The 22,214-nt window shown below is 39.1% G+C and overlaps 1 protein-coding gene across 2 annotated transcripts in view; it reads right to left on the bottom strand.

The window, feature by feature from the left end:
* LOC113949788 (SAM domain-containing protein SAMSN-1-like) overlaps positions 1-22,214 on the bottom strand; it is an 84,862-nt gene that overhangs the window by 41,873 nt on the left and 20,775 nt on the right. The window contains exons 7-11 of one of the 2 annotated variants that reach the window (XM_027648799.1): positions 20,692-20,759; positions 17,046-17,114; positions 12,664-12,787; positions 11,433-11,552; positions 11,176-11,342 (exon numbers count right to left, since the gene is read on the bottom strand). In XM_027648799.1, the coding sequence (XP_027504600.1) occupies positions 11,176-11,342; positions 11,433-11,552; positions 12,664-12,787; positions 17,046-17,114; positions 20,692-20,759 (548 nt within the window). Of the gene's footprint in view, positions 1-11,175; positions 11,553-12,663; positions 12,788-17,045; positions 17,115-20,691; positions 20,760-22,214 lie in introns of both variants that reach the window. The other variant, XM_027648798.1, reaches the window with a different exon arrangement.

Raw genomic sequence — 22,214 nt, 5'->3', positions numbered from 1 at the left:
CTTTTTCTTTTTCCCCTTCCCTTCCCTTCCCTTCCCTTCCCTTCCCTTCCCTTCCCTTCCCTTCCCTTCCCTTTTTTTTTTTCTTTTCTTTTTTCTTTTTCTCACTTTGTACCAGACCTGTGGTTTTACTGTTACAAAACTTGATTCAGATGCTGACATAAATGGCAATACCTCAAAAATCAAGCAGGATGTGGGTCAAACTAGCTCCATCAGCAGACTGCCAAATCACACATACTGGGAATGAGACTTGAGTGGTTGATTTTCTCTCATTTCCAGACCTGAACCTCACTGCAGGGAGGTCTGGCTTCTGCTCTGTGCATCTGTCTGGCAGGTGTAGGTGGTTACCTCGATCCAACAGCCACTTGCTCCAGGGCACAGGTGAAGGAGGGTGGGAACAATGCAGCCATGCTGAGCTCTCCCACGAAAAAGACAAGGCATTTTTCCTGCTGGATTTTGGCACCAAATCCCTCACTGGGGAGGACTGGCGAGGTGATCACTGCACCCTTTGTTGGTCGTGGTTAGTGTCCTACTTGCCTCACTCAGGATTTCACGGGACACTGCAGGTTGTGGCTGAATGGTCACAACTGACTAAGCTGCTCCAGGTCAGCTGAGCCTCACCAACGGGGTGGGAACCTTCTCTTAGCCCATCAACAAGATGAAGTGAAGCACAGTCACATAAATTTATTTCATTAAGGGCTTAAGATAACATGCTTTATCTCAGGCTCTAGGCTAAAAGCACTCACAGGGACAGCCATGATGCTCAGTATGTTTAAGGTAATTACTTATGTGTCAGTAACTTGTCTTTGGGGAGAGAAGGGAATGGAAAGGGGAGGCTGTTTCTGAAACTGCTCTGTGGAAAGAGAGGTTCATGCTTTGCCTCTTCACAAACACCTCACTTTTTTTTCCATATTCCTTCCACCAATCTTGATCTTTTTTCATTGTATTATCAAACTCCTCTCCTCTCACTTCCCACAAAGCGTGCGAGCTTTTGACTCATACCTTGAATACTCCTTCTCTAGAGAATCTTTTTTTACCACCTATTCTCACCTATATGATCCTTTTTACTTCAATCACATGCATTATTCTGTGTGTTTTCTGTCTCCTTTCTCTTGTTGCTACCACAGAAAGCAGAGGCTGATGAAAAGGCAACAAAACTTTTCCCTCCTCAGCTCCATGATCTGCTAAAAGTTCTACTGAACAAAAGCAGCAGTAGTTCTACACCAAACTGGAGAAATTCTCACTCCAGGAGCAGCAAAACTCTGAGGGCTAGATATAGGTCTCGTTTACAGTAAATCTTATTTGGTTTTTTTCTTAATATGTGTACAAACTGGTGAAGTGAAATATTAATATTATGCTCCTCCCTCCTAGGGAGGGAAAGTTCACAAAAAAATCTTTGAAACATTTTTGTGTTTCAAAGCCTAAATAATAATAATACCTAAAACCCTAAAAAAATAACACCCTTACATACCATACACACAAACTCACTTGATAAGAAAACAAAGTTTTAAAGTCAAGGAAAGGCAGAATGAATGCTATCTGTGATACCTGGATCTCCCTCCTATGCGTGGATATTTTATGATGCAGTTTTAATAATACAGCTTTAATAGTTACCTCATTTTCTCTACTCAATGTCTGTCTCATTCAGTGCAATGAGTGAATCCAAATGGAGGTGTCAGAGCCTGCAAATAAACTGTTTGAACTCCTGCACTTCTGGTACACTGGTAAGTGTGTTCTTGCTCATGCAACAACCGTCTGATGTGTAAAATAACATTCTATCCCCATTTTGCAAATGAAGCCTGAGGCAGACAAGTCAAGTGATTTGTCTAATATCATACAAGAGTCTGTAGAAGTGCAGGGAATTGAATCTGTATTATCTACATCCTTAATCACTTGATCATGATTCATGGGGTTAAGGAACTTATAAAGAAATGGAATATGGATTCATTTTGTCATTCTAGTACAGAAAAACACTAAGAAATTATGTTAAAAGCTATCTACTTTGCAGTTGATCACTGACTGCATGTAATTCTAAGGTTTTGACCCTGTGGTCAGATGTGCAGAAAATCTAAGCAAATATAGCTGCAAGAATAGTTTGGGGAGTTTGAATTCAAGTCTTTCAAACTAGAAAATCAGAATACTATCCTGACGCAATTTTTAGGGGAAATACACGGAAGCATAAATGTAAGGGAAGAAAGCTAGGTATTAAAACACCTACGTGACCTAGAACTAAATATAGAAACCCTCAAGATACCTGCAAAAGTTTTTTCCTTGTGATCTTAAACTATCTGAACTCTTGATCTTTGTACTTCCCACACACTGTTTGTCATCATTTCTTGTGCTGTGCTATCAAACACAAGCTGTAAGTAGAAGTGAACAAGAAGTTTCATGTCATTTAACCTAATTAATTTGGTCCTTTTGCAAAAAAATATTCAGCCAGATTTCTTCAAATGGATTGGAGTGCAAGCACTTCCAGCAAGAATTATGTTAGGTTCAACTTTCCAATTTGCTTTCCTTATGTATTAGAGAAGGTGAACTTCTTCAATCAATTAAATGTCTACAAAAAGATTGGTCCAGAAATTTCATTACCATAGGTGAATTCCTTTCAAAATGAGAGAGAATAGTCAGATACAAAACCTTTTCCAGTTTTTTTGCGAAAAGCTCTGGTGTTTGTCTTCTAATGATCTAAACACCAGGAAGTGTTTAAATAGCAGAATTAGAGGTGTGTCCACTGTGTGTCCATTGTTTCACTTCCAGTCTTATTTTTCAGGCCCTATTCTTGTTCATTTCACCCACAAGTATTTTTTCAAAGTTGGATGAACACCCAGTATTCACATTAAATTTTCAGTTTCTAAAAACAAGTGTGAAATTATGCAAGACATACCCTACTTCTGGAGAATGTCACAACAAAAGTGTTTCTTTTAAAGGACTCTGAAATGCATTAATTATAATAATGCTGCAGCCCTGGAAACCTTAGTGCCTTTCTGGCACTGAAAATCCTCACTCTTCCATTTATGCCATTGCTGAGCACCTATATCATGTGACTTTCCCTTCACTTCTATGTGAGGGAGATGAAAACAGAACTAATTTCTTCTAATTAATGAAAGGCTTATTTCACAAATAAGCTTTACAGGAACACTTTAAAACGTCCAAAAATGACTTACCAAAGAGAATAACTAGCTTAATCGACACTCACAAAACAAGCAAGCAAACATAATCAGGTTTTGAGCCAGCTCAGAACTTCCAGAAAATTGATGTCCCCCAAGAGAAAAGTCATTTGAATTACATAGGGAAGAGGACAAGGAGTATCAGGTATTTTGGAATGGCACTGCTACCCACCACTTACATATTCTTGTAACTTAAGGTCAGTAAGGATCCCTGAGTCATCTTCAGTTGTGGCTTCCTTACCAAAGCCTCAAAATCCTTACCTAATTAGTCATGTGAGTAGCACTTTAATTTCAGCTTCGTCAGGGACTCGGAAGAAATCTAAAGCTGAGCTTGCTTGTTCTCCTGAATGAAGATGAGCACACATAAAAGGTGCACTGAGCTAATGCAAGCACAGTGAAGATTAAACATTTTGACTACAAACGGGAAGCTCGTCACCAGCTCAACAAGCACAAGAGCAGGAAAAAAAGTTTAGGTTTCAAAAATCCATGCAGAAGTAAAACTGCATCACTTTGTGTGAGAAGATAAATTGCACTTTAAAAGTTGTAGACTTGGATAAGCATATCCCAAGGCACCTGATAGCTTCACTGGTCAAAATGTTCCTGCCAGCATCAGGAGCTGATGCATTAGGACAACACAGCATGAAAACACAGCCTGTATTAGCTGATTCATTCGGTGGGAGCACTGATCAAGCAGAGTAATGTGTACTTTTTTTTGCTTTGTGTGGTGTATGGGAAGAAAGATAACCTTTATATTTTATTTTTTTTCATAAAAAAAATAAGAAAAATGCCTATTATACAATACTGGACTGACAGCAGATCCACATAAGGATAATATTATCACAGCGTAGGTGTGTAAAGCAGCAGACAGGCAAGAGAATATATTTCCTTCAGTACACAAAAGTGCATCGTTTTGGCAATTCTAAAGGATGCTAACAGGAAGTCATCCTTTCATCAGACAGTTTGTTATCAACAACTGCACTTAGTTTAATTATATTTTGACTCTTAATCATGTTTCATGAAGCAGGTAGCATTCCTTTTTTTCTATTAAGAATTCATACACCATTTACAAAGATAAGTATATAAAGTGCACAGTTTTCCCCACACTTTCAACAATTACAGTCCCCTTCACACTACATTCATGACAGTAATCCAAAATCTTTCATTTCTCTCTCTAGCTGTAGCTCTGCAGTGCCTAGCAGCTATGTCAGAAGCAAACCCATGAAATCTGCTGAGGTGAATTACAATGTTCTTCTGCAGTTATCTGTAACCATATTAAAAATGTTCTGATATTCTAAAGTATCTTTTAGTGCAAATAAATTCACTCCATTACCATTCTGCCTTATATTTACTAGCAGGTACTAGCAATCCAACTTTACAGAACAGCCCAGAAATGTGGAGAGGCAAGCTTTTTGGTAAAGTTAGGTACACATGCCTCTAAGATTAATGAAAAATATGACATCATTCCCTATACAGCTATGAAAATTCTAGTAAGGTATGAAAAATATAAAATAGGACAAGAGTTACCATAGTGAAGAGCAGTGGCATCAGATTTTTCATATTTTTTAAAACCTGCTGTAAGACTACAATAGCAAAGTCACCACAGATGAGAACACAAAATTTTTCACATTACTATGCAGGAAATAGCAAAAATCACTGTGGGATGTGGAATGGTAGTGGCAGATATTTGCTATCAGCACAGTGCAATGGTACAATTCTAGTGAGGCTGGACACCCTCACAGGCTTCTCTCTTCCAAGCACAAAGCTTGAGAGATGAAGCCTTGCACTTTCAGAGGTGATTTTCTTCCACTTTTTGTATTTAACTGAAGTGAGACATATAATATTTACCAACTTACTGATGAAATTGTTTCTTAAATAAAGCTCCCTGTGACAGGAGACAAAATAAACCTCTACAGACTCTGAAGCATCAAGAAAATAAGCACTCTTAAGTTCACTAGCATTCGTGTGTTTTTGTCTGACTCCATATTTTGCTTGATATTTCCAAGAAAAGTAGACACTGAAAATTTAGTCCTGGCTCTTGACATTTCACCAGTTTCAAAAACAAAGCCATTCAAATTTCACCAGCATTTGACCACAACAGACTTGCATAAATATATCTCAATCCCTACCCCCTCACAAGTCTTAAAATTTAAAATAAATTTTAACAAGGTTCTTGTACAGGGTTTGGACTGTGGAAAAGCGAGTGCCTTTGAATTTAATCATGTGCTAAATTTAACTGTAGCACTGTTCCTTTTTGTCTATCAGCTCCTGTATCTTCAAAGTCTGCAGTCTGGGGAGCATGGAGGTGTCTCTAGCTGTGTCTTTACCCTGCAAGAGAGGTGCTGAGTACAGAGTGTGAAGGGATGAGGTGCTGGACTGGTGGGAAGAGCAGAGTAACAGGTGAAATTAGCTAGAATGTTATAAAAAGCAACAGGAAACCTGTTGGGAGCCTTTTAAATTAAGATAAGATGAAAAAGAAGCAGCTGGGGACAGTTTCATACCTTAGAAAACAAATCCTGTTTTCATGTCTCAGCCACAGCTTATCACCTGAACGCCCATCATCATGGTCTTGAGGGTTTTGCTTACTGCCACCCTTCCAGCTGCCCTTTATGTCTTCCCTGGGCAAAGACTTTGGGCCTCAGCTTGGGTACAGCTAAGCAGAACTCTCTAACAGCAGTAGAAAATAGATTTATACTTGGTGAGAATCTGGCTTCCTGCCTTGTCACTGAAATAGGAACAAAAGCTACAGCTTTTAAAAGGACCACTTAATACTGACAGTGAAGCAGCTACAGTGACCAGAGCAGTTGAAAACTGGTGTCTCAGAAAGGCAATTTGGGGATTTCCAGGCGTTCTTTTTAGTGCTATATTTGTGCCAAACGAGGATTCAAAATGCAATTGAGAAAGCTCTTCTAAGGCACGTTCAGGTGTCTCTCAACAGACAGACATTAGCTGAAGAAATCAAAACCTGCAGAAAACAGTCAAATTGCTTAAGAAAATTGAGCAATCAGAAAGTCCATTAAAGTCCATGGCATTCTAGCGTGCAGGAGAAACTGCTGGCTGAAATGAAGCAGAAATCTTCCCACAAGTGGGCTGTGCAAATGGTCAATACAACTTCCAGCTTCAGGGCATATTTTGCCAGAGAAGAGCATTCTGTCCTCTTTGTTCAGCACTGACTGCCCACACCCTTCCTCCCCACTTCACCAGCCTAGGGAACAATGCTCAGTCACTGGTATCACAGATCCAATAACCTGCATAAACCTCAAGGCAATATACAGCATGTTTTTGAGAACCAAGATGACCAGGAGCAACAGAAGCAGTGCAGACAGCAGGGGAAGAGCACTACAGCAAGGAAGCAAGGCTGTTATGGGGCAACTGGGAACCAGAACCTATTAAGTACAATATGTCAGGAAAAGTTAGGATAAGAAAACGTCCAAAACCAGAGTTAAGAGTGTCAAACTAGGCATGTCTACTAGGGGTCAAAGGGAGATGCTGAGAAACGGCTTGTCTGACAAGGAAGCAAGCCAGACCACAAGGAAAGCAAGAGGCCACAAGGTTACTGACATTGCAGAGAACCACAGACATAACAGCAGGGCATGACAAGACCATGACACTTTCCTGAGAGGAATAAGGACAGAATGAATACATGTATTGGCATAAAATCACTTGTAGTGTTCCCAAACTTATTATTCATTCCACCACAATGTAATGCATTTGTATGGGATAGAAACCAATCTTTTGCAGCTTTCTACTCTCCTCTTAACCTGAAAATGGGAGAGAAAAGGTATCTTGCTCTGCAGTACCTTTAGATTTTATTTCTCCTCACCAAAATCCCAGATCTTCTCTAGTCTTGGGAAATGTCCGTTGTATTTCATTCTCACTGAGTGCCAAACACAGGCTGCAACAGATAAATATTCTTATGGTATCAATGACTAAATCCTTCTTCTGTAAAATTTAACCATGCTGCTCAGATGTGTGAAGAAGGTAAACCTACTTCCAGTAACTCTCTGCTGATTTGTCTCCAACAGAAGATGTTGTCTCCTCTCCCTCTCCTGTAAAGGAGGCCCGGATGATTCTACAAACACAGCTTCTATATTGCATGGTTATTGGGAGAGTGGATGGGTCAGCCAGTGAAATAGCATGTTAAAGTATTGAGGGAGAAGAGAAAGGGACTCATCAGCTTTTTTCTTTCTGTCTCAGGCTGTTGAGGACAGACTTTGAACCCTTGTGTGAAGAGGACCCCTCATCTGTGACCCCACAATGTGCTCCACTCCGTGCCTATTTCAGGTCCATTCAAGCCTATTGAGCTCCTGTACTTTGAAAGCCTCTGACTGTGGATTTTTCATGCCTTGTATGAGACTGCAAAAGTCTTATGCAATTGCACAGATTGAGAAAAAGCAACAGAAGTCTGAAATAGCTTGTATAAAAGTCATATGGACATGGCATTTCTAAGTATTCTGCTTTGTTTGGGTAGTGAGGATCTTAGCATACAAATAACAGAAGGGCAGCTTCTAATAACCACAATTTAAAAAAATTCTGAGACAGACAGCTGAACTGTTTTCTGCAGGGCTAAGCTTGAGGAATAAAAAGAAGCATTAAAACCCAATAACCTTTCGCATTAAGGTCAAGTGGTTGTTAAAGTGGTGTCTGGACAATCTTTTTTCCATCCTCTGCCTGATTTTTATCTGATTCATAACATCACAAACATCAGCCTGCAGCACTCATTTCTCCCCCCCAATATACTTTGTGATAATGAGAAAATATGCAGCATAGTAGTTTCTTTTTTCAAGCATACAGTTATATTTTTCTTTTTTCTTTTTCTCTGAAGTATTTTGTATTTTTTAAAATACACTCTTCCACTTTTAAAGGAAGAATTATTTGTAAATTTCATCTCTCTGGAAAGAATACCAGCTACAATAATTTCACAAGGCACTCTTGACACACTGAAAAAAGCAACGTTCTGTGTTGCCCTAGGCAAAATTTTGACCGACCACTAATTATATTTTAAAGAGCTAAACAATAAAAAAAAAAAGTATAAAAAAAGACCTATGTCTAAGTTCTCTTTGCATAAAGTTGCTAATGGTGGCACCATGGCTACAAAATTGTAACATAACACAGCACACAGATCTGGATTTCATTAAAGGACAGAAATACGGAATTCTACAATATTTTCACAATACATGAAGGTGGGCAGGATGGGTGAGATGTGAGCTGTCTGTAATGTCCCTGGGCCAGAGGCAGTCCAGCTAACACAGGTGAGTGTTGTGAGCTTAACGGGGGGAGGCTGAAGGATGAGTAACTGGAGCTGGAGGAGCCTGCTGTAGCTGAAGAGGGACATGATTTTTGCAGTCTGTTCTCACAGTTCTTGTTTAGTTGACTGGCTCGGATGACTTCTGTCAGCCTTTTTACTGGTTTAGGTAAAAAAAAATGGCAATAGGAAACACTGTAAGGGAGGCTTTGTAAAGTGCCGAGGAGGAAGAACAGAAGAGGAAGAAAGGAGTCAAGGGAAGAAATTGGAGGAAGGGAATTAGGATTACTCATATTTTGTCTCTCTAAACGGCAATCTATCAGGAAGACATCTAGGTCTTTTTGCCTGTGATTATGGAAGAGCACTACTTAATTCACTGTCTGCAATTCAAGCTTTAATTAAGGCTAGGCTCAATCAGCTTTGCGCATGCTGCTGAGATGAGCCTGAATAACATGTGTCCAACCTAGATATTTGTCCGTCCCTCAAGCCAGATAAGCCACAGTTTGTTGATTGAATAGCAGAGTCTTGGATCTTGGTCTTGCATCTACTAGTTTTGTCTGTGTGCCTCAATTCAGGACATACCAAGAATTTCAGCAGTACATCTCAGTCTATCTCCTCCACAACACGCTGCAGCAAAGACAACAGAGTAGTTGCCAAGACAAGAAAATGAAATTATACCTTCTTATTCATAGAATCAGAAAGAGTATAATGGAATATATTTGGTTTACTCTAACAAGTAAATCAACATCAGAAAGAACATCTGCACCATCCCCAGTGTCTGATCCTCTCATAGCAAAACCACCCGTGTCCGCTTTTTCATCCTTAAACAGCAAAACTGAAAATCCAGTCTTTGTAATCTTCAATTGAGCCAGTTGGTAGAACACAAATGCAAAGAATGAGATGACTTGCCATTGACTGTAATCTAAATCCAAAGACACTAAGCCCACAGAGATACATTAAAGTCAGGGAGCCCGTCAGGAAGGCAGATGGCAAAATAAACAACTCAGGAAAAAAACGCACTAAACCCCTTGCTGGCAGTTAATAGTAACATGGGTAGGACAAATCTCACCAGGGCAGAGAACGTTAACAGGCTGTTTGTGACAAAATGAAATAAAATTACTTGAATTGACACTTATTGTCTCGTAAATCTGACCGACACATCTATTACTATTTTGACCTGGGACTTCATCCTTGGCTCAGGATGCTGAAAGCTGCTTTCATTAGGAGCCAGGCATATGATGGAGCCCAGCATCCCTGACACAATTCAGTTTCTACAGAGAGTCCTATTTACTGGCGGGCAGGAGGATTCACCTGACAGAGCACAGCCTCTGTTCACAGCTCCCAGCCTATTTCTGCCAACGCTCTGCCCCAGAGGTCTGTCTGCAGGGGCTCTCCCTGGGACTCTGCAGTGCTTAGGCTGTCCAGGGTTGCAGTGCTGCACCTTCCTCAGCTCTTTTTAGGGGTGGTTTTCTTTCTCTCTTTTCTAATAACGGTTCTGTCAATGGAAGTTTTACACTTTCTGTTTTCTACATCAAATCCCAGGAAAACCTGCAGCTAGATAAATCCCATGTTTCAGGTACTACCTGTTATGTCAGTTACTGTGTCGTTGTAAAGGAACTGAATTACCACCTCCATGTATTCAGAAATATGGTTGCTGTATAGACCCACACACCTATACGTGTACCTTTCCCAGTGATATATGAGCACCCATTACAGAACACGGTGTTTTCAGCAGGAGACTCTCTGGTCTAAGGTTATGGTTGCTCAGCTCTCCCTTTGAACACTCAGCTGGCAGGTTTCAGCGGGTATTTTGCCCCCTGTGGTTTAGGTGCACTTTCCTGGGAGCTGGCCTTATTTCACAGTGAGAGACAGCTCTGTCCCCGGAGCACTGCTGAGGGAACAGGCACTGCTGAGGGAACAGGCACGAAGGGAAAAGAGGCTGCTCTTTACTGCTTCCCTGATACATTTCACTCAACCAGTTCCCCCACCACGTGCTTACCACTATGTGGAGTGCCAGAAGACCTGCTGTGCCCAGTGAGGAGAGGAGAAAAGCCTCATTGCAGTGACTATATTTTGTATATCTCACCAACAAAAGCTTTTCTTGTTTTTGTTTTTCCCGTTTCAAATAGCCTTTTAAAAAAACACATCAATTTAAATGCAAAAGCCTCCCCTAGAAAACTATCCAGAAAGATAATTTCAGATCAAGATTAAACTCTCTTCGATTCTGTCCCGAAAATCTTTTTGCTGGCACATAGGTTACTGCAAAAATAGGCTCTACCAGCTGAGCTGATCCAAGAAGGCAGAAGCACAGATACCATTTCAACCTCTGACATTTGCCTAAATAACTCTACTGTCCTTTACTAGTATTGCAGTGACCTCTAGAAGCCTGATCCAAGCCCATTTGCTTCATTGTCCCTTACCGACTTACCCCAGACTTCCAGAAAGTTTTCTAAGCCTGGAAGGATGAGTATTTAATATACAGATAAAAACCCAAAAATACATGAGTGTGCTGATGAGAAACAGAATAGCCTAAAGCCTTCCATCTCCATGCTGCTGATGTCTGCATGGTTAAAAATGAACTACCTAGGGCTATATGAACCCTGGTGTTAGCCTGAACAATGCATTCACATCCATTTACCTGAAATCTAAATTTGGGTTATTGCATTTCATAACCACATGGAAGATGACGTTATCCCTTTAATGCTGAGTCAGAGCAAAAAGTTTCCACTTTTTCTGCATATCAGCACAAAAGAAACCACTTCCACTTACCCAGGAGTACTGTAGATCCATATCAGTTAGGGAATATGTGAGATGTGGCTGATGAGAAGAGCAAGTACAGTTTTCCCATTCTTCTATTTTTGAAATCAAGAAGTCACAAGGACAGAGCTGGTTGTCAGGAAACGTCTTCCAGTCACTCCACAAGTGAAATTCAGTTTCCGAATGAATTGAAATAGTTCCTAAGTTATTAAGTCTGGAAGTGTATGTGCGGCCCAGAGATGCAGAAATAAAATCTGGCCTTGTCTCACTCTCTTCTTTTCTCCTTGAGCTGTCTTTCCAGGTTTTCTTCTCCTGAGGTCTTGTCAGCTTCATGCAAGAAGTCAATGCTTCTTCATCCTCTTCAGAGAGATAAGCATCCTCTAACGCATCTTTAAAAATACAAATACTTCTGTTATGATATGTTGCAATTCACAGAGAAAGTGGCACTTTTTTTTTTTTTAAATGCTGTCTGTTGCATTCTATATAATGAAAAACACAAGGACTCCATTGAAAAAACAAATAACAATGATAATTAGGGAAATGGAAAGTATTTTGTATTGTGTGAGGCATCTGAGCCAAAAGTAAAAACTATTCTCCATTTGTTAAATTTATCTTGTTCCCTCAAAAGCCTGGAAAATTTTACTGGTTCTGCCCTGAATATGAAAATTTGGTAACTGGATGTCACAGTTGCAGAGAGCATGAGTTTAGCCTAAATAATGGAAAAGTTCAGGAAACTTTCTGGATATTTCCTCTCCCACCCCTTCTCAGTATGTAGCTACAAAGTAGTGGCTGAAATCCATTATTTCCTCATGTGTTTCAGCCCAAGCAATGAGTCATCTGGAGCAGTAGTTCATCAGACAGTTTAAACTCATTTTGCTAGTATTAGTTTAAAAATAATCATATACACAAGTGCATTTTACAACAAGTGTATGCACTTTTAAATTGGCAAAACAAGTTCAGAGGAAGAACTGCTGCACAGTCAGATCAGTGATCCACAGGAGACTCCAGAAAATAACCTGATCCCAGAATCAGTGTAGAATTCCTGTGTCTTATGGCCCAAGGCAATCAGGTATGATGAGAGGCCAATTTGCTTACAGACCTTCCTGTACTCCCAGCTGCTGCTGCTTCATGGATTAACACTGAAAGTTATCTCCACATTCGTGAGTTTTGCCTTTCTGATCCGAAATGTGATACAAAACTAGGAACTACTGCAAAGACAAATTTTCCCCATCACGGAGGCCCCGCTGTTATACAATTCTATTTATCTAAAATCCCCACTTGCGAGATATACTGTTACAAAACTCGAGCTAGTGTGACAGGAAACAGGTTTTCACACTATGAGGAAGTCAGCACTCAAGTGGTATCACAGTAACATCTCAGCTGGGGTTTGAAAATTGTGGGTGGTGAATGACAGACCAGGACAGGATTGTTTACAGTTATGTTCAATACAGTGTCATTTGCCAAATGTTGGAAAGAATGCTGATATGATGCTGTACTTACTGAGAGGGAGCAAAACATGCTTGACATCTTCCAAGCTTTGTGTAGTCGTTTTTTTTGTTCGGACCAATTTCTGCAGTCGTTTTAATGTTCCCATGGACTCTACTTTATCTTCTGGTTCTGTACCCTGCCAAAAAGACCAAAGACATTAAAATTATTCAAATCCTACAAATAAAAAATAAGGGTAAAATGGTGTTAATCTGGAGAATGACAAAGTTTCAGATTCAAAGAACTGATCACTGACACAATGCTTTAGAAGTTAGGCACTTCCTTGCTTGGGAAAAATAGATAAAAGAAATAAATAATTCTTAGGGCATTATTCATATTGCCATTTACATATTACATTTCTTGAATACCACAGCATTACTTAGTACTTAATTCCAGATTTGTTCCAGAAAACATTTTAATACATGCATCCACTACATTATCTAGAAGCCTTTTAAATGTGCACAGGAATCCCAGATGTGGTGAGCTACTGCATTTAAGTGTTTATGGGAGTATGTTCTGAAGTACTGACATCTTTCTTTCTTTTTTCAAGACCTTACTTTGTTTCCTAGATTAAATGACAATAATGTCAAAGACAATTCAAATCTGTTATTGTACACTCCAACAGCTTCCTACTGAGAAACTCAGGGTTTAGATACTACAGGCTCCTAGAGCAGGAACCTCATGAACATGCAGCCATCTCATTAATGTTCACTTATGTTAAACCAGCTGCTGTCTTCCAAATCAGTCCAGAAACACTTGAGTTCTCTTCCAGTCTGACTCTGAATTATCTCTGATCTTCAGAGAGAAATTTCATACTCTGACAGCAAATAACTTCTATTCCATAGTCACATGCTGTGTTTCACATAGAATATCTGATTTTCAATGAAGCAAAACAAACCAAAACAAAATTAGAAATTAGTTAAGACTGTAATTAACGGACGGCTACCTTTTTGGAACAATACTGTCTGGCTTCTATGGATATTCACCTATTTAAACTGATAATGATTTTGTATTGTAGCAATAAATCTTTGGCAATATTGCAAGCAGTTGAGTGCTAGTGCTGATGTTATCAAAAGGTAGAAATGCAGAGGTCCTTATTGCAGTTTCCCCAGCAAATAGGTCACACAATCATAGATGCTTCCTTCTTCTTCACATGCATAATCCTTTGGGACAAAGACATCCCAGAGTTTACCAGCAGTCTAAAGTATAGAGGGTAGGCTGCTTAGGAATGGGTCTCAAGGGATCCTGAACTCCCCAGCTCTCATTTGGGTTAAAGCCTTTTTGCAGTCTTAGCTTGAAGCACATCTGAAGCTCCAGCATTCACATATTACAAGTCACATCCATCCCCTGCAGCACTGATAAGGGAGAGGGCGTATGTTGATTTCAGATTAAAAAAAAGTCCACTGTTCACTTGACAGATAAATGCTTATAAAGATTGCTATGCTTGAACTGCCGAAAGTTCAGATATTTTTCTATGAAGACATGAGGTTCTGTAAGCACAACTAGGAGTCTGAAACATCTTATGCCCAGGCAAAGGTCACTTTTATGTGTGTTTATTTAGTTCTGTGTCATGAGACAACTGTGTTGAAATTATATTCAGTTGAAGAAGAGAGTTAGTGAAAGCTAAGTGAGAATAAGTGAGATGTTTCCCTGTATATTCAGATGTTTAATTTCAAACCTTGAAAGGGTTTGTACCAAATGATTTGCATGACCACTTCATCTTGCTCCAGCTATAAATTGGCATGAGGAATTAATAGCCTATGCTGCTTTCTTTCCTTAGGGATAAGACTTAGGAGTCCTCCTTTTGTTAATCACAGTAAGTAATGCAAAAGTTCCCATGGTGGATAGCACTTGGGTTTAGACTCCCCTCTTTTCAGCAGCATGTTTCATTCCTTGAAATCTGCAGAGCGTCCTGGAGACTGGGTGTCAACCAAAGGAAATAGAGGGAGTCAGAGAGTTGAATATAAACAACTTTCCATGCCTCCAGTGTTCAGTTATAGCTACATTAGTATTTTAGTTTTGAAGTGAATTTCACATCTATCCCTGTAAGCTGTGATTTGGTCTCAGATTGCCACCAACTGAATTCATCACAGATGAAATTAAGATGAAAGACACTTTCCAGAAGTTCAGCTGAAGAACTCCAGCTGCTCTTGAATGTCCAACAGAGAAGATGTGAACAGAGGTAGACCTCCCATAAGATGTACACTGTGGACATCAACTCATCAGTACCAACTGTTCTGCTGTTCTTCATCTTTCCTTCATTTGTGTGTAGATGAAACACACACTGTGCCTGCAATGCAGGCAGAAATCCTGCTATGATAAATCTACACGAGAAAGGGAACATAGTGCGGATGCTACAGTATTCCTCAATGCTAGGATAGTCATATACTACTGTGCCAGTTACTAATATAGACAAAACCTAGGTGCTTTCAATTTCTGCCATGTTTTTATTATTTTGTAGATTTTATAAAAGATAGCATTTTTGAGTTTAAAACCATTTAGGTCTCAGCAGATCCACCTTAAAACTCTAGTCAACTTAGGGCCCTCTTACAGCTGGTATCTGATTATTCATCATCCACTGTAGGCCAAATCCAAGAATGCTTTGGTTGGTCATGTTCTGATTTGCATTTCAATCCCCCTCTCTCCTCTTCCAAATTCAAGATAGTAGGACTGCAGTTTTACCTTAGCTAAAGAGAGAAACTGGGGTGTAATTTTTCAGTCTTTCATTGTGAGATGTCTTTGCAAAATAAATCATAGGGGTTTAAAATGCTAATATTGCTCTCCTATAAGATCTCTTGTAGCAATAATAATTTGTTCGCTTATAAGTAACGACACAAAAGCAACATGATGACTTTGAGTTATGATCTGGGATTTCCATCATGGAGACATCAAGATAAATGGAAGATAATCTATTCAGATAATTTCATTAATGGCAAACTCTAATCCTCTTTGCCTTAAAAGCACTCATTTCATAGAGTCTATCATTAGGGAAAAATCATAAATGCTTAAATAATAAATGCAGCAACCCCCTTTCATGGAGAAAAAAGATCATGCAGTATCAGCTGGTGCTGGGAGGGCATTTAAATTTACAGTATTTTATTTTGGTTTACCTTAATGTTCAAAACCGGAATTTTAGCAGCCTATCCAAATAGAGGTAAAACATTCTTTCATATAGAAACTAGATAGACAATCAGTGAACTGTGCTTTTCCCCAACCTATAAGCAAAGCTATTTATAAGGAAAGAATTCCTCCATGACCGAGTAACAAGAATATTATTGTTTTCTCTGCTTAACGGGTTTTAGTGATGAAAAATCATGTCACATCACAACTAAAAATGAATTGCATAAAAAAATAAATCACAGGCTGCCCTTTAGTTGTAAATAATTTGCATGAAGTGCACATGACTATTTAGGGACAAAAAAATATACATTTTTAAAATGCATTTCTGAAAATGCATTACAGAAGAAAGACCTGAATTGAGTCTGATAAACTCTTTTGGGTTTATCCTAAGGTATTTTAAACACCTTAGAAATCTTTGCTCAGTGAGGTGTTATGAGGATTAACCTGGTGACAGAAATACAGCAATTTGGAAGCTAAGTGTAAAACACTGTTGGTCGGATTCCAGCAATCTCGGTCCTGTTGAGCACTCTCTTCCCTGGGTGTAACTGCATTAATTTCAATAAAACCACTTGCACAGCATGTCAATTCTCAGCCTAAAGAATTTAGTCACGGCAGAGTCTAATCTCTGTGATTTTCCTTCGACTGCTTTGCCTTTCCCAAAGAAGTGCAATGATTTAATCATGGTTACCTGTGCACTTAAATTCAGAGTGTACAGTGCAATAGTGAGAAGACAAAAATTGCCCTATGTTTACTGTGTCCATGGCACTCTTGTTATTGTACCGTAGAAATTTTTGGAAAGTTTCAGTAATAAGCTGGCTGCACACAGTGAATATTAAAACAGTATATGATGATAGAGAACTTTCTGCTCTGTATATATGAAGAGCTCTGTAAAATGCATTGAATTTGGATAAAGCTCCTGCCCACACATATAGGACCCTTAAATATTCCCATTATTTCAGTCTGGTACTCCAACTAGTCTAAAATGAGTGTAGAGTCAGACCTAAGCAGGATTATAGACAGATTTTCTCCTGGGAATCACAGAGCAATAATACAATATTTTATAAACGATAAAGAAATACTGTTATTAATAGCAGAGCAATAATAAGATATTCTATAAAAGACAAAGAGATATCATGATTAATAACAGGGATATGGATAAAGATCTTTCAGCTTTTGGGGAAGGAACATATAGTACAGGAAATTCTACTAAAACAGCCTGTTCTTCCCAGCTGCTGGCTGCTGGTGAAAAAAAATGAACAATTTTCATGGCAACTCACCATTTCACTGTTACCAGGTGCACCTGGATTGTGAACTCGTGGTGGAATCCATTGCTCATAGTTTATCACCTAGATGGTAAGAAAAATAAAATAAATTAGAATAAAATTTTTTAAAAAATCCAACATAAATAAGATTAATAAACATAATTTGCATCATGTAATTGAATATAGATGGGAGATCAGCAGTTTCTCAGCCCAGTGTTGTGTGCATATAAAAGTAAATGGCTGACATGCACCAGCTGACACCCTTTGAAATAATTTTGATATTGAACTGCCTTAATTTCTTTGGTTATCTGGGACTTGGGAACATCTTGGGGACACCACAGCATACGTGGTGCAGTGGCAGAGCCATGCACTATAATATAGGATCTTTGGGTCTCATCCCACATCTTGGTTTTCCTTTCTCAATAAGCAGGAAAGCCAGAGAAGACTTCCCTCAGCACCAACTGCCCAGCTGAGGAGCAAGTGTCACTGATGCATTTCTAAAAAGTTTCTTGCTCAGTTTACCTTATTTTGCCTGGGTTGCTGAGCACTAAGGGTGTGAGTTTGAACTGGGTTAACAGCAATCCCCAGAACTAAGCAAAGACAGGACTATATACACTGCCATCATCTGCCCATAAGACATTTCTTGGTCACAACTCCTCACAATGGGAACACCATGAGAATACACTCCCTGGGGTACTGATGCCCTAGTGGGCCAGCCTGACAGTGCTCTCATAGCTTATCAGGAAAGTAATGAACACTGGCCTTTTCTCTTCATGAATATGAATGACACTTCGAAGGCTGAATGCAACCTAAGAATTTACGTGAGAAACAAGGCTTGAAATATTTTTGAAAATGTATTAGCCCAAAGACTGTATTACTTGATATTTTATGACCCTCCCAATATGTTACAAAGGATTTGAGCCACCAAGAGAGCCCTGCTAGACATGAGCAAACAAGAACAAAGGTATGAAAAATAAATGCAGAAAGTAAAGCTCCTTTTTCTGGTAAGGTACAATTATTGCAGGGTTGCTCACACTGTGTCTCTCAACCTGTACTTCTATTTCAAGCCCCTGTTTTCCAGCACTTACAGAATGAATGGAATGAATGGAATGAATGAGTGTCAATTTAGGAAATGGAGAAGGCTTAAAGCTTTTGTGAAGGACTCAGGAAAACTTATTTGCTTTCTTTTTTCTTTTTTTTTTTTTCTTTTTCTTTTTTCTTTTTTTTTTCTTTAAAAAGGGGGAAAAAAATCTAAAATATTCATCTATGCTATTTACCCTTGCTTGTAAATCTGCCTGTTCCATGTCTTATAGAATCACAGACTCACACAGACCAGCTTAGGCACGAATGCACTTCTGGGAATTGTCTAGTCTAACTCCATGCTCTGAACAGGTCACCAGAACAAGCTGCAGAGGTCCATGTCTTGACAGGAGAATCTTCAAAGATGAACTTCTCACACCATCTCTAGGAAGCCTCTTCAGTGTTTGACCTCCCCTCACACTAGAGAAGTGCTTTCTTTATGTTAAGTGAAATTTCCTGCATTTCAGTTTGTGCCTACTGCTCCATCACATTCCTAGGGATTGGGGTAACAGTGTGGTCTGTAGTTCCCTGGACTTTTTTTCCAGCCCTCTTAAAAACAGGAAAAACAGCCAGGGGATAGCTCAGTTGTGTGAGCTGTCCCACCACATTGCTGAGGTCATGAGATTTGTAGCCATGCAACTCCATGCAGACCTCTAATTCCTCCTGTTTGTTCCCCATGCTCTGTGCATCAGTAAACAGGCACTTCATACGGGCACTCATCTGTGCTGATTTTGCAGAAAAAGAGTTAGAGTTTTCCCCATAGTGCTGTTCTCTCAGCATTTCCTTATTTGTGTGCATAATGTAGCACAGCAAAGGAATATAGACATAATCAGACTGTTCCGGAAGCTTAAAAGAGCATGGTATCAATGGTATCTTGATGGTAATGAAGGCGAGAGGTAACAATCACTAAAATTCAAAATACTGTCATAAACCCTGAAATTTTTAAAAAGCAAATGCAATAGTTCTTAAATTGGTATCAAAGTTTGGAGGTATCCAAGTCTGTAGCTCATTTTTCATGTACCCCAAGAAGTGCCTTCAAATACTTTGAGAAGTGAAAAATAGAACTTTGCATCTAGAATGGGACAAATGGTTCATGGGAAGAAGATTTAAGGGATTTTAAGGAAACTTATATTTAGGGCAAACATAAGCCTTATTCCCTATTACTCCTTCCCTTTTCCCCTCCATGTCTGGGAATGACCTCCATGATCTTAACCAGGAATCAGCCCAAAAGCTTCCATGGCAGGACGGGGCAGAGCCAGAGATCCCTCACACCAAGGGAAGAACTGTTGTGGGAAATCAAAGAGCAATCTTTCTTTGTAATACTTAGAAAGTGAGAGGAAGAAATCAGAGACAGAGAATGAGAGATGCAGAAGAGAAAGAGTTCTTTTCTCCTTTCCTCCCTCCTCAGCTACTTTTTTGGCAGCTGGAAGAGGAGATAATCATGGGAACAAACTAACAGTACGGAGACAGATAAAAGCCTGAGGGAAAGCAGGAGAAACCTGGAACACACTGACTTTCAAGTTTCCAATACGGTCATCTGTCCCCTGATATGCAGATCATTTGACTTTTGTTTTTAATCCTGATTGTGTCTTTGGCCTACACTGGAGCTGAGCACTGCCTAAATGCTGGGTCTTCACAGCTCTCTGTCTTATCTCAGATGCCTTCAGGGTGATGCACATACAGTTTTTTTTTGCTTTTAACCTACACATACAAAAGGACTCCTGACATTGTATAGAAACAACAGAGGAAACTCAGCTTGGAGCCTTTTCTAAAGTTTAGTGCTCACCTTGAATTTAACACTTTTCTGCAAAAGCAAATTTAATAGATTTTCAGCTCCTAAATAATTTATTGTATTAATTCCTCATTTAGGAGACACATGTATGGAGAGGTGGGTTACACATTTTTAGTCAGATTCCCAAACTGGGTGAACTTTTATCTCCTGTGAAATCAGCAGAGCTAAGATGGTTTGCCACAGATATGAACTGTTCCTTTAAGTAACATATTATCAGGGCAAACATTGGGCTGGAAGTGAATAAAAAGCAAACATCAGTCATGCTAATTCCAGAGATACAAGTCTTTCTCCTCACCTCTCTGCTGTTCACCAGCTGATGGCTTGTTACCTACCTTTATGTTGTTGTTATGATTATGTAAACCCAAGGGTCAGATTTCCTTAACTGCTCGTGCTAGTGGGATAATTAATGCAGTATTAGGAAGATGAGATATGGTGTATGTTTACAGAAATTCAGAAAGCATTAGGATACATATGCCAATATGAATCATGCAGGACTAATCTAAACACTTAGTATACATCTTGCTGGACACAATTCTAGCACATCAGTTTAACAGAAATGGATTTGCTCAGGGAAAGAGAAGGCTTCCTCTGCAATAAAATCCATATGGTCTGCATAAGTAAAATCATGGATAACTTTGGTAGTCACCAGAGCCTTCTTTGAAACTCAGCTTCTAAAATACACAAGCATACTGAGTATGAAGTTTAGGTTAGGTAAATGCTGAATGGAAACAAGAAATACGCATTTCATTTGAATGAAATTTTAGATTTCAGAAAGAGTATTTCTTTCACCTGGCATGTTGTTTCTTCTATCTTCTTTCCTTGCAGCAAATGTATTCCATCAGCAATAATATTATCTTCTGTGAATTATGACCAAAAAAGAGAAAACATGCTTTAAAATGTCCTGTTTTATGTTGTTATGAGGAATATCATTTGAATTGCACTGATGTTTTGAGCTGACATTCTGACTTTCTGAAGTTAATCTTATATCATTTAAACATACATTTTATCTTAAACTGTTTTGAAGTAAGATTGGAGAACAAACTGGCAAACTGACTCACATAAAGAAAACTCTTTCATGCTTCCTTCTTATCTATACTTAGTCTTCAGTTTACTAACCCAGAACCCCACCAAGACCTTTCTTTTGCTCTGTTAATTTACAGCAGAAAGGTGTAGAATATTCATATAAAAAGTTAAGGGCAAAAATTATCTTTGCAATTGAGATCTCTTTGTCTTAGATTAGATTAGAAATTCCTTTCAAAAGATGAACATCCTCCTGTTTCTTCCAAGAAATGAGTTCTTTGCATGGGAAGAGTATGAACCTTCACTACAACAGTGAGCAATAATAGGTCAAAGAAGTCTTTGAAAAGTTTACTTTATGTAAGTCTACTTTGAAAGATCTACTCTTACTCCTAATCTTAAGGCAAAGCATCCACCATTATGCTTGTGTAGGATGGCCCCAGTGATTTGATTGCATCAACACAGATATCAGAAGCACTCAGTTATTTTGCAGGGAAAAAAAAAAACAAAACAAAAAAACAAAATGGAAGAAAAATTATCTGCTAATCACAGCACATAATGCTACTGTAATTTTCCAGAGTTACTAGAAACCAGTAGAAACGTGTTGAGGGTTTTTTTCTTGTGAATTCTAACTTGGTATCCATATTGCTGCTGAGGAATATCTTAAAACATCAGTAGTTCTCCTGTTTGCAAAAGGACAGCTTACTTAACAGAGTCACAAAAGCTAACTGCAGGCAGGTGAGACTGATTGCATTGTTTTCTCTACAATCAACAGAAAATCAACAGAAAAAGAAAGTTTAAGTCAGTGACTGTGATTCTTTAGTTATCACGTGAAAAAAGGGTCTGAACACTATCACGAAAAATTATATTCAAAGAGGTACATAAAATCCTAGTCCAGACTTAAAGTTGTCTTGAGCAGCTACAAATCTTCTTGAAGTCACTGGGGGCCTGGTACCTGACAATCTGGTTGTTTATTCCATTACCGAGCTGGATGGACTTCTAGAAGCAGCATAACTCATGTTCAGCAGTGCTTATGCAACACACCATTAACGTAACTGGGTTCTTTCTGGTCCTCAGGCTAATTTGTTTTCATCTCCTGCAGGCATCTCAGCACACTGCAGCCCTGTGCTCTGTAAGTTTAGTCTCAAAGTTGTCCTGCAGTGTTCAGTCCTGTGCCCCAAAGTCCTCTTACAGTCTAACCCAAAATAGTATTATTTGGTAGCTGTTTGCAGCTGAATCACAAAAAATATGAGGGGTAACATATAATGTCCTTAATCTGAAAGACTACATGCTGT

This window comes from Corapipo altera, unplaced genomic scaffold (assembly GCF_003945725.1).
Source record: "Corapipo altera isolate COAL_440 unplaced genomic scaffold, ASM394572v1 58, whole genome shotgun sequence".
NCBI classification, from domain to species: Eukaryota; Metazoa; Chordata; class Aves; order Passeriformes; family Pipridae; genus Corapipo; species Corapipo altera.
Note: the sequence above shows the minus strand (reverse complement) of the source record. Positions and strands in the feature narration are given on the sequence as shown.